Genomic DNA, 18060 nt, shown 5'->3' on the forward strand with positions numbered 1-18060 from the left:
GCATATAACATATATGTTATCATTTTAATCAGCATATAAGCATAATTCAGTTCGATCTGACTAGAATAGCACGTGCCAAAATTTCAATTAATCTAGAAGATTAGGTAATAAATTACTCCATGTTTGGCGAAGAAGTAATTATCCGTGTCTAAATATGGTTAATCATTTATGATATAACCATAGAGGTCAACCGAATGAATGCCTAGTCAATACCAGTGGCGGCACCAAATAACCTCTCTGGGGTGATGCAGTCCACCGAGCGTATAAACAAATAGAAAAAGTTGAAGGTCGATCGAGCAACATAGCTGGAATTTGGTGATGAGATTGATTTCCCATCAAACTTGATTTCGAGATTACAAAAGCAACAGCTCCTCAGAATCCCCCCAATATATTTTATGAAGTAATGGAATTTAATATTTTTCAAGAATCTTGAGGGCATTTCCCTGTCTCTTGAGGCAAATTTGCTTGGACTTCTCCGTCAAAACTCATGGAAAAGCAGACCCAAACAACCCCCATATTTCTTTTGCTTGTAAGAATTCTGTCTCAACTGCTTCTAATTTTTCCTGGTCCTATATCTAAAATCCTCTTACATTCACTTTGAATGCTCTTTTTTGCAGATTCTTTGCTAGATTTCGATAATTTGCTCTGTCGTTGGAACAAGTCAACCGTTTTTTAGCCGTGGAAATGAAGGTTTGGAAGTGGGTTTTTGTCGGGCTTCTCTGCTTTGCTGTCTTTGTTACAAGGATTGATGCTTTTAAGCTGGGTCGGAGTCAACCTACTGAGAGAATTTCAGGTCAGATTTCTTTTGATGAAGCGTTCACTTTTTTGTGGGTTTGTGATGTTTTATGTTACTATCTGGTACAATTCGATCTTTGGAGTTCAGTTACTGTCGAATGACTCGTGTATGAATAGTTTCGATTGAAACTAGGGGTTTGATTCGTGGGATCTTTGGGGTTTCTCTTGTATAGGGTTTAGTTTCGAGCGATTCTTAATGGCCTTTGAATGAACAGCTCAGTTAGACATTTGTTCTATTGTTGAGTTGGCTAACCTTTTTTTATCAGTTGTTATTTCAAAGTGAAAATTCCTCAAAGCGCATTTTTTTAAGGCACCGTTAGTAGCTCCTATCTTGTTGAAGATTGAATCTCGGGACTGTTTGAATGGCAATGCCCTACTTTGGTTCATCCAATGGAAGTGAAGGCTCAATGAGTAGTAAATGTTGTAAATCAAGATGGTTGGAAAGTGCTGTTATCAAAATGGTGGCACTTTGTGGGTCAATGGGGGCAGGTGGATATTGGTTGAAGTTTGAAGCTGTTATCAACTAAGGAGGTGCACAGGGGGAATGTAGGACGGATTGTAGTTGGCGTAAATTAATAGCAGGTGGATATTGGTTGAAGTTTGAAGCTGTTATCAACTAAGGAGGTGCACTGGGGGAATGTAGAACGGTTTGTAGTTGGCGTAATATCAAGTTGGGGAAAGAATTAATGGTTTTTCTTTTAATTGGTTGCTGGCCATTTTAGTTATAATTTGGACAAAGAACAACTGAATAAAGTTCTAAAACATTGATAAGGGGGAATTAATGTATGGAAATCATAGTAAATTTATGTAAACACCAGTGCCTGTGACATTTTGAACAATAAAAATTTGGCTCTGGAGAAGTAAAGAAAAAGAAATCAGATGCTATTGTTTTTTGTAGTTGGCCTTCTGGTGGTTTATGATCTGTCCTCTCTGGTCAGGCATTTCTTTAAATGTAATAGGTGTAGATTAGGCAGATGAATGACTGTGGAAATAACTTCATCATATTCTCTTTGGTAAAGAATGTGAACTATAAATGTAAATATGAACTATAAATGTGTTACTGGAACCCTGTATCTTTTTATTCCATGGTTAAACGTTTTTCAAAAACTCTGTTATTCTTTTCCACCTAGGGATCTGCTTGTAAGGGAAGTATTATTCCTGTATTTGTAGATAAATCAAAATCATTTTCCAGGGGAAAGGTAATAATATGTTGGAAGTAAACACAAATGAGTTGCCTCATTTGGTTGAGATCTAGGATTTCGACCTAGTTGATAGCAACTAAGTCGGTGGTTAAGGAATCTGAAGTAGTATTGGTGGATTCATGGCCAATTCTGTTGCTTATGTGAAAAGCAAAGGAATTGAAACAGTTGTATTGTTGAAATTTCATACAGCTTCTTAAGCGATTTAAAGTAATGAGCTGTTTGAAGCAATTTTCCATTGTTTGTTTGTGTTGTATGTATTGTCCATGGTCAAAGTAAGAATCAGGAATAGAAAAATCAGCTTGGGAGCTATGCATTTGTATCTAAAAACTCTAATTTGTGTTTTCTATGGTGTTCAATGGTTTAAAGCTATTCAACTCTCTCTTGGTGTGGATGTTAATGCACGAAATGTTCAAGTATGCTTCTGTCATTCAAAATGTAGGAAGTGCTGGTGATGTCTTGGAAGATGATCCAGTGGGAAGGCTGAAAGTTTTTGTGTACGAATTGCCAAGCAAATACAACAAGAAGATCCTGCAAAAGGACTCGAGATGCCTCACCCATATGTTTGCTGCCGAGATCTTTATGCATCGATTTCTCTTGTCTAGCCCTGTTCGAACCCTCAATCCTGAGGAAGCTGATTGGTTTTATACCCCTGTATACACTACTTGTGACCTGACACCAAATGGCCTCCCTTTACCTTTTAAATCACCTAGAATGATGAGAAGTGCAATTCAGCTTATCTCTTCAAACTGGCCTTATTGGAATCGCACGGAAGGGGCTGATCACTTTTTTGTAACGCCCCATGACTTTGGTGCTTGCTTCCATTATCAAGTAAGTAACTTTGTGTTTCCATGTTCCCTCCCTAAGTTCTGCAAAGAAACTTTTTGACTTGTTTTCTGGTGTTAGTAGGTTTTGAAATTTTCTTACTTTAGCTGAATATACATGTATCGTCGTTAATTTGTTTGATTCTAGTAAGCGCTTACTGTTCTTGAGCTCTGACTTGACGGTTCTTTATCCACAAACACTCTCACAGGAAGAGAAGGCTATTGAGAGAGGGATTCTTCATATGCTTCAACGTGCTACTTTGGTTCAGACTTTTGGACAGCGGAATCACGTTTGCTTGAAAGAAGGATCAATTACCATTCCTCCTTATGCTCCTCCACAGAAAATGCAAACCCACCTAATTCCCGAAAAAACCCCTAGGTCCATCTTTGTTTACTTCAGAGGATTGTTTTATGATGTGGGGAATGATCCAGAAGGTGGTTATTATGCAAGGTATTTCTCACGAAGCTTATACTTTAACGAATCGGGTTTTTTTTCCTTCCTTTTTTTTTATTTGGGAATGTGTGATTAGATAATGGAGACCTGGTTTTTTGTTTAGTTGCATTTGAAGGTTTAAACTCACGGCATGCTGATAAATAGACGTTGAGCCTTGTGAATAAGATTCTCTGATCCATTTGTGCAAGTACTAGAACAAAAGGAAAAATAAATCGAGTAGACTTCTCTTAAAGCGAAAAAAGATTTCCCATTGCTTTTAATTCACTACACTTCCTGTAAGCCTGAACATGACTCCAACTTTGCTTTTACTATTGAACAGAGGAGCACGAGCTGCAGTGTGGGAGAACTTCAAGGACAATCCTCTTTTTGACATCTCCACGGAACACCCGACAACATACTACGAGGACATGCAAAGAGCTGTGTTTTGTTTGTGTCCGCTTGGCTGGGCCCCTTGGAGTCCAAGATTGGTTGAAGCAGTGATTTTTGGTTGTATCCCCGTGATTATAGCAGACGACATTGTTTTACCTTTTGCTGATGCCATCCCATGGGAAGAAATTGGTGTTTATGTGGATGAGAAGGATGTTCCCAACTTGGACACCGTACTCACATCGATTCCTCCAGAGACAATATTGAGAAAGCAGAGATTGCTTGCCAACCCCTCCATGAAACAGGCCATGTTGTTCCCACAACCGGCTCGGCCAGGAGATGCTTTCCATCAAGTTCTGAATGGACTCGCTAGAAAATTGCCGCATGACAATAGTGTTTACTTGAAACCTGGAGATAAGGTCTTGAACTGGACTGCAGGGCCGGTCGGGGACCTCAAACCTTGGTAGCAGCTGCAACAACACCCAATTGGAACAATCAATCCTGCAGAATGTCAGTGTAAGGGAGGTGCCAATGTCAATCAAACATGTAAACTTTGATTCTAGCCAAAATATGTTAAAGATTATAGATCGCCTTTCTGTAGCTTTAGGTTTGCGGGCTATTTGATGCACTTCACCTCAGCTGAAGTAAGAAGTCTTATTGTTGAAATGCACTGATTCTGTGTTTTTTAACTCATTTGGCTTACTGCATCATTGCTGAAAGCTATGTTCTGATCTGTTTTGGGAGTTCTGATGTTTTAATGGCGACTGATCTATTTCAATGGTGAGAAGATGGTGGCGCAGCTTGCTGTGGAAGACGACTCCGAAACGACGATTGCTGCAATTCAGGGTCCTCGTCAGGTGGCCCATCGGTCTATAAAGCCGATGGTCGATAGTATTCAGGTGAGCAGCTCCATCGACAGTATTCAGGATAGCTCACGGTCAAGTAGACTATTCCAAATTGTTGATTGAATTTCTTGGGGTGTCAAAAAATCGTAGAAATAAAATCGATTATTTAGAAAAAAAAATAGAATTGATAGAAATAAGCACCGAAAAATGATTGATTGACTGATTAAATTTATGTCAAAAACTGTAAAAAAAAAAAAAAAAACCTGACCGTAAGCAGTCTTAGAATATCTGTTTTCCATTTTGATTTTTTGGTTAGGTTTCGGTTTTCTAGGTTTAAATCAAAATACTCGATTTTGAATTTCATAAACAACTGTGAAATTTCTTATGCTTGTCAAAATAATGGATATTTATTAAAAAAATATTTTCTTTTACTTTTTTTTTTAAAAAAAACTTTTTAGTGAAAAGATAAATAAAGTCTACGTACAAAGAGAAAAATATGGCATATGTGGGGAGCATGAAAGCCACGCTTCCATATCACCAGTCTCTCCTCGACTCTTGTACACTTGCACAGTTGCACTCAGTTTCCAACAAGTGAAAACTCAGAAGAAAAGTGGGGGCAAGGGAAGGTACTAGAAAATGGCCCTCCATGTGCCCACCGCGAAGTCATTGCCAATACCTTCTCTTCTGGTTCCAACCGGTAGTGTAGGCCTCCGGCGACCGTCTGATCTTTTCGCAGTGAAATCGTATTTCTTCTCTTCTTATTCACTACACCTCTTGCTTCCTCCTCATCAAAAGACTAGAGCTACTGTTGCTACTGCGCCGAGGATCTCCATGCGTGTCGCCTCCAAGCAAGCCTATATATGTCGAGATTGCGGGTTCTCTTCTTTTCTCTTCATTGAATTGGGCTCTTAAATCTTTAATTTACATATGATTGATTCTACGGGGCTTGTTTCTGCAGGTACATCTACAAGGAAAGGACTCCTTTTGAGAAATTGACTGACAACTATTTCTGTCCTGGTAACCTAATTTCATAATTTCAATTCGTCCTTTTTGTTTTTGAATGAACTTCTTAGCTTTCAATTTGAGGGATTGTGCAAAAGTTAATTCACAAATTTAAACTCAATTATGTTTATGATGGTCAATCTTGGTTTATTATATCAAAGAAGATGGATTAAGCATTGGTCGATCTTGGATGCTTGGGAGTGACTGAAAAATTTGGAAGTTAAAAACCAATAACACAAAACAGATTGATCCTTTATTTGTCCAACATGTTTGGACTGCACTAGTGGATATGCTGAATGTGGTGCTGTGACTTGTGAATCACTTCGATAGCTTAGCCAGTTATTTCTCTGAACTTATGGCGTAAAGAATCTTGCCCGAAATCAGGAGTTCAATTCTAAGTTGGCGCAGGCGCGTAGCTATTTTCTAGTGATGGTTTAACTAACCTGTCAAGTCGGTTTGCGCGTGTCTAACCCTGTCCGAGTTTGGGTTTAGTGGGCTATCCAAAACCAAACGGCACATCTGCTTAGTTGTTCTTGTGAGTGACTGATTGCTTTAAATTTGGGTTGCAGTTTGTGGTGCTCCTAAAAGAAGGTTTAGAGCATATGCACCTGATGTCACCAAGAATGCTAATGACCAGGATGTAAGGAAGGCTCGTAAGGCACAGATTAAAAGAGATGAAGCAATCGGGTATGCATCATTCTTAGGAATTAGGATTGTTCTTTTTTCCCCCCTTCTTTTAACATGGAAATGTTTTAATTTAGACTTTTCTTACTTGTTATTTCATCTGTGAACTGGAGCAGGCAGGCATTGCCTATTGCTGTTGTGGTTGGGATTGCAGCCCTGGCTGGTCTATACTTCTACCTCAACAATTCATTTCCTGGTTGAACTGCATTATAGCTTGAGCTGCAGCAGTCACCGTCCTTTGATTTTGTTGACAAAATTAGTGTTGTAATCTCCTTTTCATATCTAGAGCATCTGTTTTCCACTGTATTCTCTGCCTTCCACAATTCAAATTCCTTCCTCTATTTCAAGACTTAGGTTCAGAGCATGTGTGTGGAGACATTGAATGGATTCATAGCCAAGAGTGCAACTACTGACCATGGCTAACAAACGGCGCGGTCAATTCTATTTCATGATTGAGATGAGGGTTCGCGTTGGATGGGAGGGGGAGTTCGAGAGAGTTCAAATAGGAAAAAGACACAGTTTTTATTAAAACTTTCTACAACTACCGCGAATCCTCTTCCCAAGCTTATCGCTTGCTCTACCAAACCAGGGAAGTTTCATCTTTTCAAAAAAAATACCAAGCTGCTAAGAAAAACAATATGAACTTCAAAGCGCCAGCCACCATGGTTCCCCACCCTGAATGAGCCCCTTACTACAACTCACTCTCAAATCGTATATTCGGAGACTTAAAATAGTCAATTTCATATAATGCCTCATCTTTGCAGTGTTACACTGTCAATTGCTCAGTAGTCCATCACAGTAAAATTGCTGAAAATAAATTACGTAACACTGTCAACTTATGTTCAGAGCATGAGTGTGGAAACATGCTTCCATAAGGTTAAATAAGTTGAAATTTTTACAAGCTATGGTAATATGTAACATGTAATCATTCTTCTAGAACAAATGAACCCTCTATTCTTTTGTCCAGTGAAAATGAGGGAATGAAGTTTAAAGAAAACATGTCATTGGTTTTAGAAGCAGGTGCAGGTTTAAACTCATAAGGGCCTTCCTTAGCTCCCCAGACCTGCAACATATAAAACAGAGCAAGTTCAGTATATAGCCTCTCCTGTCATTATCAAGTAGAAATATCTTTAAAATGACCTGGTTTCCATCATCGTCGTAGCCCCTGTCCCAAATGTGCATCTCGTTATTCTTTACAATTGCTACTTCTGAGGTACAGTACGTTGCCCCACTCTGTGAAAGAGGACAAGAATCTATCATCAGAACTAACTATGATTGGACAAATCGCAACCTCGAAAATATACTCAGCACTTTCAACATTCAACTACTAGGTTCTATGCAGAGATCACATAATGAAAAGATTCACAAAAACTGGCGAATCAAATGATGGAACCAAGATCAGCGAGCATCTACCCATGAATTTGGGAATCCTCCCGGTGGAGTTGAGCCTTCATATAAGCAACGTTTTACTCGGTCACAACGCTTGAGAGGTATTGTCATCAAATGTTCAGCAATGTCCTGCACATGCCAAAAAAGAAATAAGTGAAGAGATCTCTAAAAGGTACCTATTTCTAACACATCAAACAAAGTTTTCAGAAAAAAAGAACTAAACCTTTTTAGCAAATTTGGCACAAAACATAACATGAAAATTTATCAGCTGTGGAACACCTGTGAGGGTTTTAAATTATAGGGTACTTTCAGCACAAATGTAGAAAAAAGTAAAAAACAATGACAACTCTAAGTGCATATCATCATCTTACTTTGAATCCATCATCTCTCACTTCTTCCTCATTATTCTACAATTAGGGTTATGCAAACCTAGTTACTTAATCATCAAACTGTATAACGTAAAGACAGTCCAGATGTACAACATTATATGATGAATTTAGAAGAACGTAAATATTATCATGTAGAATGTAAACATCTGAATCCAAACAAAGAAAATTATACATTTGAAAAATCTTTGAATAAATAGAATAGAATAGAAACTTTTAACTGAAAAGATTTTGCAGAAATCAACAGCCCTAGCATGACTAAATCTAGAATTTTGAAGGAATGACTTGAAAGATTGGGTTTCCAAGATGGGGTGCTAATGTGCTATGGGCGTTAAGGTTTTCAAGAAGAATGGAGCAAGTCCCCATGCCATAGTGTTGCCCATATGTCCTATCATGGGTCCATACAATATCATTAGATATTCGGAGAAGGAACAAGCAATGATCTTCTGGAGTCTGGACGAGTGTTTCGTCCAAATATGTAAAATCCTTCATGATTAGTAAGTTAAAAGGAAAATTCAGGACCAAACATGTCCTCGATGTCTAGGAATATATTAGAGAAACAGCTAAATTCAGGTTCAAACTTAGATTTGTTTCGAACGTGCAAGATAGCTTACACTAATAACTTCTTCAGGCAGTGGGCGTTGGTCCTTTGGGCGGTCACAGAAGTTTTTGTACTCTTCTGCATCTCTAATTGCATACGAACTTAACTGCAGATAAACATATCGATTAAATTTGTGTTTCTTTCTGTTTTTGGTTCTAAAATGGAACTGACACATCCCCTACAAAAAAAGACCAATAGAGAACAAAGATGATCACTGTAAATCAAAATCAAACGCCACCTCAACATCACATTTTAACTCCTTTGGGCAAGGCTTTACCATATTAAATCTCTGAAAAGATACAACTGTTAGCACCCTCATACAAAAATGTGTTCATGAAACAAAACCAAAAGGGCACATGGGATACCTGCCGAAAGGGCTTTTTGGGAGTCCTCCAAAATGCCTAACACCAAAACAAAATTTTAAAAACCAGCACAAATTAACGAAAAGTCCAATATGAAATTGCAGGTGCAGTGAGCTTACTGACTTGCTCTAAATATAGAACCTTTGATCCATCTACCATTTCTGCTGCAGGGCATGTATGCATTCTGCGAACACTAACTTCAATTAGTGGCGTAAAAGTGCGTGCTTAAGCCCATAACGAATATCCACTGGCACGAACTATGCATTTAGTCATGACTTTTCCATCAATTACATTTCCCTCATTAGTTACAAAGTTAGAAAGTATCAAGATCGCAAGCTAGTAGCTTGTTCAAAATACATAAAGTGAAAAGAGCAGAGAGTACAACAAAAGATAAATTATGTTAAAACTATAACGTGTTAGTGTCATTGTTCAGTCAAGGGAAGGTATTGGACTAAAAGCGGATTACAAGGTAAAAAGCTCCCAACGAGCACTATTCTCACTTTCGCAGCCTAATTGATATCTTGAAACAATTGTAAAGTCGTCACTATCGAAATCGGAATTGGTAATTTCTCGAAAAAAGTATGAATCACAAGTGGAATTACCAAGATAAGTTATACCTGATGTTGAAGTAATTATCGGGATCTCTAGATGCTTGCTCCATCGAAAACTAAGGAAGTAAAAGTTGAGATAAGAATTCAACGAGAAACAAAATCAAAGCCAAACAAGGACAAAACCAGACTAGAACAGGCAAATTGCGAACCTTTTCGCCGCTAAGCGATTGAGAGACGAGTCGTGCATGGTCCCAGCGGGTGGTGGACTTGGTGAGTCTCTTGAGCAGAATGGCTCCACCAATCACAACCAGCGTCTTCACCACCAATCCTCGAGCTCTGCTCCATCCGTTGGAGTTAGGGTTCGATTCAGAATCCGAGTCCGAGCCCCCCATTTCACCTCTATTGTACCTAATAGTGTCTAGCTTAATACTGGTCGATACACATTCCTACAGCTCCTGCTTATCTTTCGAACAACAAGTCAGGGCTTCCACATAGAGAGAGAGGACCGAGAGTAGCAGAGTTTGAGAAGCGTAGGAGGATCGGCAATCAATCAAGTTTGCGACTCTGTAAATTTCTCTGAATTGCGACTCTGTGGACGACGTATGCCACGTCAGCTTCTCTGTTTTCTTTACTTCATTGCGAGACTTAGTGGGCTGCGCCAGCCCATTCGTCTGTAGCGGCCCATTTCATATTGTTTTCTTGAAATGACTATTCCTTTTTTTAAAACTAAAAAAAAAATCCGTCTTAGAAAAAATGAACTCTTACAACTAAAACAAAATTCAAGACTCAGAAATCGTCTTGGCAGTAATCAAGAAGCATGATATGGCAGATACTAGGCTGTCTATAAAAACCGTGACAAATCAAATTGACCGTCAAACCGATCATTTGATAGTTATTGTCAAATATATATTAGTGAGGACCGTTAAAAAAACGAGATAAACGGCCAACAACCGACCGAATGGTCGGTTAAATTTATGTAAAAAAAACCGTCAATAACCGAACGGTTGATTAAATTTATGTCAAAAGCCGACCGTAAACACCTCTAACAGATACATGGTGGATTGACTCGATTATATGGGGCATTAGACTGGGGCAGAATTGTAGTGATGGTTGGAAAACCAGCAAAAGCCCAGAGGTCAATAAATGGGCTAGCCCCATGAAATAGCAAATGGGCCAGGGTAGGGAGTTGGACTGGAGTCACTGGACGAACCTCCATATCTTGTTGCCGTTGGACGGTCGCAATTTTTAGGCAAGTATTAAGCAATATACAGACAGCATACAATGACGATGGCAGCCAAAGCATAATGCGTAAACAACCTTGAAATTCCCTGAAATCTTTATTCAAATGTCGAATCCCATGAGTCTTGCCTGCTATAGCGCTAATGGTTAATTAAAACAACTTACAATATAGGCCTAAGGATTCCATGAATCTTGGATTCAATGAAGCAGCCTTATTCATGCAGGATTTCTGCTCACTATTTGGCGAAAGGAACAGTAGCCAACTTACAACAAAATACAGGCAGATATAATATAACATGCGACGAGCATTCTTAGCACCATCTTTAGCCTAGGATATTATGGTATAGCTCTACTGGTTCCCAGCGATAGGGCCGTCACGCCCTTTTTTAATATCATCCCATCCTCTTACCCATGGCTGTCCGGGTATAGCCCGAGTCTCTGGGGCAGCATGGCTGTTGAGATTGTTCATGACCTTGTTATGCAATGTGGAGAACACCTATAGTAAAAAATATCACATAAGAATGCAATAATAAAAGAAGAGAAGAAAATTAATTTCTCATCTATCAACTTACAGGATTCTTGCTCACTGTCTCTGGGGGTTGCTCCTGACCAGTCAACCACTTCCACAGATCCGGGTTTTCCTGCAGAGCGTAAACAAAATCAGAAGGAAAAAAAAGCAAATACGAAACCATTCCTCTCACTTTTTCTATGACCATTTCATTGGCCGACAGAATTGCACGAAATAGCCATCCAACAAAAGATAACAAAGACATCCTCTTTTCTGAATCATGTTACCCAATATACATTGCACGTAGATGCAACAAAAGCAAGCAAAGATTTTCAAACATTATATTTTAGGAGATCTAAATATCTTAAATCCAGTATTTCAAAACACATTCTCCCGTTTTTCTATCTGCAAAACGCTGGAATTTGATATAGCTGAATCCATTTTGAAATTTGTTCCACAAGAAAATAATATCACTTTCCCAGATTGACATTCAAATCATGAGGATTTCAATAGACAGCAATGGCATACACTTGCAAGTAAGACAAAGAACAAACTCAAGGATGAACCAAATTTGCCTATTATAATGTTGCATTGAGGATTTTATCCTGATTGTGTTGTTTACCCCAAGGTTGAATCAAGGAATTTAGCCTGATTCTATTGTTTACACCAAAGAACTTCAAGGTCATCAATAAATCAGTATTAGCTGCCCTCTCCCCAGGGCTTCACTCAGGTGGGGAGCCGGAGGGCTCATCCTGCTGAGGAGAGATGCGTGTATAATGTATACACAGAACATTCCCATCCAGCAAAAATTGTCATTAGAATTGTTACACCTTTCAGTCTACCCAGTCAAATATAGTGGAATATTGTGGTGCAATTATAGCCCACACGGGCACATATCAACGTACCATCCAGACATAAAAAGCCTCACAAAACACTCTGTCAATCTCTGCCTGGAAACACAAACCCTAAATTACCAAAAAAAAAAAGACCAAGCTATACTCAAGTACTAGAAAGAAACCACATCAGGCAATAGTCCTGTAAAAAAGTAAATGCAACAATGATAATAAACTAGGAAATTGTACCAGATCGAGAACATGAACAAGGGCTGTAATTCCCTTCTCGTCCATGGAATGAACGTTCTCCTCAACCCATTTCCCCAAAACTAAATCAAGCTCCAAGAACCCTCTCTGCTTGCTCCTATATACCAGCCTGTCACATAAACCACCATAAAATCTCGATCAGCTGCTCGATTTCGACCAGAACTTCCACCACTAGACATCAAACCATAGTATAAACGACAAGAATTAAAATAATTCAAACAGAAATAAGAACGACCTGTTAAATACTCTCCTCTTGTTCTCCTCATTTGAGAGATCGATATTCAACGATCCAGTATCGCCACCGGAAGCAGAGTAGTATCTTGGAACCAAACTATATTGAGGCCTGACCAAAAATAACAATTAGAAAATACAATGATTAAGATCACGTTGTCAGGCAAAAGAATAGGGTGAAAACTTATGAGCACCTGATAAGGATTTCTGCGGCAGGAGCAATTGAGCTATGACTGGTTACGGCTGTGGAATTGACGATCCGGCGGACGACGGAAAGAGCTCTCCCAAAACTCGCCATTGATGGGATGTTGCAGAGACGACGTGTCTCTTTAAGCTGATATGGAGAAAAGGTGAAAAGGGCCGTGGGCTTTCAATATCAGAGTATCTGGGGACTAAGAACCCTGGGTCTTGTTTGGGCTTCGTGGCCTTCTTATATCCACATGCTAGTTAGGTCTGGCCGTCTAGCCTATGTGTCCTGCAAATTTTTTTTTTCAACTATCATTATTAGAAATCGTAAAAAATCAAAATTGATCAAAACTGAATCGATTGGTCTTTTTTTAATAAAATTACACAACTCTTCACTAAAAATCGACTTGACTGCTTGATCGATTACATTTATATAAAAAATCGACTGAAATAGACCTTAAACACTCTGCTTCTATCTTATCTTTTTTTTCTCTTCCACTTTTACGGTTTTCCTATCCCTACACTTCTTTTTGAAGAAGATGATCTCCAATCCCTTATTTTGGTATTCAAAATTTTTTTTTCAAAAATATTAAATAATAAGTATGGAAAATTATGAATCCAATGATATTTTTTAGTTAAAAAAATCAAATTCATATAAAAAATATAATAAACTGAACTATTTTGATTTTTGAGGAGTAATTAATGTATCATTCATATCAATTACAAAATTCTGCATATTTGCTATTTATTATTTTTAAAAAATATTTTATGCGTCCAAAATGAGAAATTAGAGAGCTTCTTCAGTAGAAAGAGGGGATCCCAAACTTAATGCACAAAACAAATTTACATGACTTATACTTATTTCTAATAATTCGGCCAATACCTCATTTCTAGGACTCCGCCAATACCAAACAAGCCTTCTCTGTGTCATGGTCAAAATCAAATTTAGCCTATTAAGTTATAACTTCCAACCAAAAAGAAGAACAAAAGGTGACTAGCAGCTACACCAAGTCTTGAAAATTATAAACAGACAACTCTAAGTTCACTGCTGTTTTACATAAAGAGTGAGAGCCATGAAAAACAACCCACCGTGTCTATCCGATCCAGCCTCAAAACCCCAGCGATGCAGGTGCTTGTTTAAAGAAATGAACATATTCTCTATTATATAAACTTCAACTCTTTTTATGGCCCATTTACCAGACGACACACCCTTCTGGAGAACAACAAACGAGGCTCTTCCGCTTATTTCCCACCCCAGCAGTGACCCTTGGTGAGCTCATTAGTCAGTAAAATCCATCAGGAAATATCTTTCTTAAGATAAGGCAGGGAATGGGAATATGGGATGCCAGCTTCTACTTTGCTTGAGCAGTGGTGGATCAGTACCAGGACAAAGAGAATCAGCATTGATCTCAAACCCCTCCTAGCCGTGTCAAAAGCCTACCTCGCGTCGCTCTGCAAAAAATTTCCCTGAAACTGCCAGGTCTGGAAGCAGGGAAAGCCACACTCCAGTGTCAGCACCATCCTCGGCCGAAATATTGCCAGACCAACCCGTCATGGCAGTCTTCACCCAACCTGGGCAATAGCAGTTTATGTAAATCTTCTGATCTTCAGGACGATCAGAGAGAGTCTTAGCCATTAGTCGGGTGAAAGCATTAACTGCAAGCTTTGATAACGAGTAGTCGGTGAACACCTGAGGCCACCCTCCTGATGTCCAACTGCCCTCTTCTACTTGCTGTAAGAATGTAGATACAGTTCTATCAATGAGTTCCTCTGAGAGTGTGTCCAAGTCGCCTAGTTGTTCTCTCAAAGTCTTGTCTTCAAGTCTCTGTATGGGAAAAGTGAGCTATGATTAGATTGATATGGGGCGTAGAATGCCTAGGAAAAGAACATTAAATTTTTTTTTCACTTAGACCGTCAGGCAGACAGTGGCCAAGCAATGAAACAAAATTCCTGGGCGTAGCCTATATATACATCTGGTGTGCAGAAGGCATGTGACCTTCCTAATTTTACTTTCTTCAGATCATATAATATTGCAATTGCTTAAAATAACTCAATATTTTACAAATCAAATAAAAAACAGCAAAAACAAAACTTCGCAAGTTAGCAGTACATATGCCCAGGTTTCTGCATTCAAAATGTAGCAAAGAAATTTAAGTTTCCATTATGTCCAGCAACCAATAACAGCCTGGGTGAGTCCAATTCTCTACATGACGGCCAACTCCACCATTGGCATTAAACTTCAAACAAAATGAACCATGAACAACATATTACTTCAAGCATTTGAAATTCGCCTTTTTATTTCCAATTCAGAATTGGCATTTGCTCATTTTTTCTGCAAATGCACAAACAATCACACATAGGTTTGCCATTTGGCAAGGCTATGCCACTGCAAGTTCTCCCCGGAGAAGAGGAGAAGTGCAGCTGGGTCAAACCAAAGGCTTGAAGGTAGCAACAAGATGATAGCATGTGTACAGAGTACAGACAAAGATGAGCGTGACCTATTTCTTAAATCTTTACTTACATTTCTTCTTCCATGTAATCTTCCCAGCCTTGAGCTCACACTAACAATACGACTGCCAGCAGCAGAAGGTCTCATCAGTGGGATCATAGCTTTGGTCACATTTTTGGTGCCATAGTAGTTGGTTGCAACAACTTTCTGGGCAAATTCGACAGAATTGTCAGATCCAAGATTGTAATTGACACCTGCATTATTGACCTGCAAATAGACAACCATGTATTTTTTGCATGAAGTGCATAAGGGAAAAAAAATGGAAAAATTACGTTGCAGCAGGAAGGTATTGTTAACAAAAACAGATATGAAATGACCACACACAAAAATTATAATCTAAATCAGGCAACAAAGAGAATAAGCTACAACTGTTGGGGGGACAAAAAAAAGATACTACGGAGTACAGCTCACCAAAATATCTAAACCACCATAATTTTGTTGCAACCATTCACAAAACTGTTCAATTGATGAAGGATCTAATATGTCAAGTTGATGGCAGACCACATTCAGACCACCTTCTTGTAAGACCTTAGCAGCTTCAACACCAGCGCTGCTTTCTCTTGATGTGATTACAACTGTCAATCCATGTGCAGCAAGTTGTCTTGCAATCTCAAATCCAATTCCTCTGTTAGAACCAGTCACCACAGCTATAGTTTCTGATGACCACCACCTAGAATTATTCCATGAAGTACAATACACTAAATCTTTAATACAAAGAACAATTAGTTTTTACTGAAAAACAAAATGGAACCAAACTATAACCATATTCCAAAATTTAAAAGATATATGAACGCAAAATAATTTATGATTATCACATGTTAAGCAATAGAGTATATAATCTAAAGTTGTCCGACGTAGTGAAGACAGTGCTAAACAACAAGAAGGCTTCAATAGATATCTTAAAATTCGGTATTATGCTCCAATAAGTATTCTGCTAACGGCTCCAACATAAGTACTAACCAGCAGGATAAATAACTATTCAAGTTAAGCTTACTACAGCTTGGTCATACTAGTAAATTGAATTTAAAGTTCGATCCTCGAACATTAATTCCATGCCAAATGTAGAAAAAAATCATATTATCTGCACATGATCCCCATGCATTTCATGTGTGATTCAGACTGAGGCACCACCCACCCCTCTAAGAAAATCACATTATCAATTAAGATGCGATGAACGAATAAGAGAATGGAAAAAAGAATTCAACAATGATTTAGGTAAACGCATACATATAAATCAATTCGGACGTCAATGAAGATTCTTTTTTTTTTTTTGATAAATGATGTAATCCGAGAGAAAATAACAAATTGAAAGGAGGAATACAGAGCAGATTACAAATAAAAATCGATTCTACCATAACATTTCAAAGAGGAGTGGATCCGAATCGAATTCAAAATCAGAAAATGATTACCTTTGATGATCTGAATAAGGAATGGTTCTGAGAAGGGAAATCTCCTGTAGTCTGCTTTCTCTCCTTTGCTTAGCTCGCTCTTTACGCTCTGTACTTCCCATTTATGCTCTGTATCCTTCGATATCTGATTGATTTCGTCTTGCTTTTCTTTCCACAAAGAGAAAGGAGAGACGGAAAGGAATGAGATTTCGATGTTTTCGTTAGATAGTTGCAGCGAATTCGCGGTCGTTTAGGAGTTGCCGCGCTACCTAGGGCTGAAGTTTAGGTCAAATTTACCAATTATAGGAGGATGAAAAATTGGGCTTCCCAATATGAGCCCAGACACTCAGACAAGATCCACAAAAAGTAAAAGGCCGAGATTCAGGCCTCAGCCTAAGATTTTAAATTCGGCTTTTCTTTATTATTTTGAATAATTAATCCATGATATTTATTTTGTTGCACCCTCTCACACTAACAATATTGTTGGTTTTGGCTTTATCGGCTCCGATAGACATATATTATTGGCTTTGGATTAATCAGTTCCCGTGAACACATCAGACCCAGTTACTAATAATATTGTTGGTTTTGGATTTGTCCGCTCCGATAGACATATATTATTGGATTTGGATTAATCAGTTCCCATAAACACATCGGACCCAGCTACTAACAATATTGTTGGTTTTGGATTTATCTGCTCCGATAGACATATATTATTGGCTTTGAATTTATCAGTTCTCGTGAATACATCGAGTCCCAACTACTATTGATCGAAGCTTAATTACTATGAGTCAAAATCCAACTGACTAAGTTACTTATTGATACTTGATAGTAAGGAGTAGACTTCTCCATATAAATCAGATAGGATTCTCACGTCTTTTCAACGTAAGATTCCTAACATATTTTGAAAAGGATTGATCACCATATAAATCAAATAGGAGTCTCTCGTCTTTTTCAATGTGGGGTCTCTTAATTTGTATAATCCATTAACCATTTTTCAATATCAGATTTCTCTATTGTCTTCTTCATTCTGAATGTTGCTTTGTGTGGGATTAATTTCTCTGGTGTGACTTCTTGTTGGTTATGGCCTCAAAGCATGTTCCACCAAATATCCCAGTTAACCAATCTACTCTACTCTACTCTACTATCCAACCAAACCAATTAAGCCACACATTTCATTGACTTGGACCTGAATATATAAATGATTAATTGATTTATGTTAATTAAATAGATTGGATGAGATCTCGATCCTGTTTTAGTCAAAAAAAACCAGTTAAAGGAGATGAGAAAAAGTTGGTGGGGCGATGAGAATGACGAGAAAAACATGTTCAATTCATACAACCAACCAAGAGGAGCTTGGAGTCAGCATGTATCCATTCATTAATGGCGAGCGAGACATATTGTACCTGCAATTAGGACCAGCATTAGTACCAAAATACTATTA

At 38.4% G+C, this 18060-nt stretch overlaps 5 protein-coding genes across 7 annotated transcripts; 2 read left to right on the plus strand and 3 right to left on the minus strand.

Annotated features, from left to right (window-relative positions):
- The first annotated feature begins 199 nt into the window (after positions 1-199).
- LOC119985852 (probable beta-1,4-xylosyltransferase IRX10L) lies at positions 200-4371 on the plus strand. Its single transcript, XM_038830294.1, has 5 exons — positions 200-529; positions 618-793; positions 2437-2825; positions 3028-3269; positions 3592-4371. The coding sequence occupies exons 2-5, from the start codon at positions 685-687 to the stop codon at positions 4103-4105; spliced, it is 1254 nt and encodes a 417-aa protein (XP_038686222.1). The 5' UTR covers positions 200-529; positions 618-684; the 3' UTR covers positions 4106-4371.
- A 496-nt stretch (positions 4372-4867) lies between these two features.
- On the plus strand, positions 4868-6510 carry LOC119985853. The gene is made up of 4 exons (XM_038830296.1): positions 4868-5358; positions 5442-5500; positions 6055-6172; positions 6286-6510. Exons 1-4 carry the CDS (start codon positions 5120-5122, stop codon positions 6368-6370), a joined length of 501 nt encoding a protein of 166 aa, XP_038686224.1. The 5' UTR covers positions 4868-5119; the 3' UTR covers positions 6371-6510.
- A 437-nt stretch (positions 6511-6947) lies between these two features.
- LOC119985198 (chromophore lyase CRL, chloroplastic-like) lies at positions 6948-10078 on the minus strand. Of its 3 annotated transcripts, none has more exons than XM_038829414.1 (9): positions 9668-10078; positions 9525-9574; positions 9031-9091; positions 8911-8946; positions 8823-8834; positions 8559-8651; positions 7583-7687; positions 7310-7402; positions 6948-7232 (listed from the first exon to the last, which is right to left on the minus strand). In XM_038829414.1, exons 1-9 carry the CDS (start codon positions 9848-9850, stop codon positions 7095-7097), a joined length of 771 nt encoding a protein of 256 aa, XP_038685342.1. In that variant the 5' UTR covers positions 9851-10078; the 3' UTR covers positions 6948-7094. The 3 variants fall into 3 exon arrangements, with proteins under 3 accessions (XP_038685342.1, XP_038685341.1, XP_038685343.1); XM_038829413.1 differs by having other exon boundaries at positions 8784-8834; positions 9668-10077; XM_038829415.1 differs by lacking the exon at positions 8823-8834 and having other exon boundaries at positions 9668-10077.
- Positions 10079-10760: 682 nt separating this feature from the next.
- LOC119985929 (succinate dehydrogenase assembly factor 2, mitochondrial) lies at positions 10761-12913 on the minus strand. Its single transcript, XM_038830409.1, has 5 exons — positions 12731-12913; positions 12541-12648; positions 12288-12414; positions 11270-11338; positions 10761-11193 (listed from the first exon to the last, which is right to left on the minus strand). The coding sequence occupies exons 1-5, from the start codon at positions 12832-12834 to the stop codon at positions 11047-11049; spliced, it is 555 nt and encodes a 184-aa protein (XP_038686337.1). The 5' UTR covers positions 12835-12913; the 3' UTR covers positions 10761-11046.
- Positions 12914-13668: 755 nt separating this feature from the next.
- Positions 13669-16881, minus strand: LOC119985928 (carbonyl reductase [NADPH] 1). Its single transcript, XM_038830408.1, has 4 exons — positions 16641-16881; positions 15643-15901; positions 15244-15438; positions 13669-14547 (listed from the first exon to the last, which is right to left on the minus strand). The coding sequence occupies exons 1-4, from the start codon at positions 16739-16741 to the stop codon at positions 14152-14154; spliced, it is 951 nt and encodes a 316-aa protein (XP_038686336.1). The 5' UTR covers positions 16742-16881; the 3' UTR covers positions 13669-14151.
- Between the last annotated feature and the right edge of the window lie 1179 nt (positions 16882-18060).

This window comes from Tripterygium wilfordii, chromosome 19 (assembly GCF_013401445.1).
Source record: "Tripterygium wilfordii isolate XIE 37 chromosome 19, ASM1340144v1, whole genome shotgun sequence".
NCBI classification, from domain to species: domain Eukaryota; kingdom Viridiplantae; phylum Streptophyta; class Magnoliopsida; order Celastrales; family Celastraceae; genus Tripterygium; species Tripterygium wilfordii.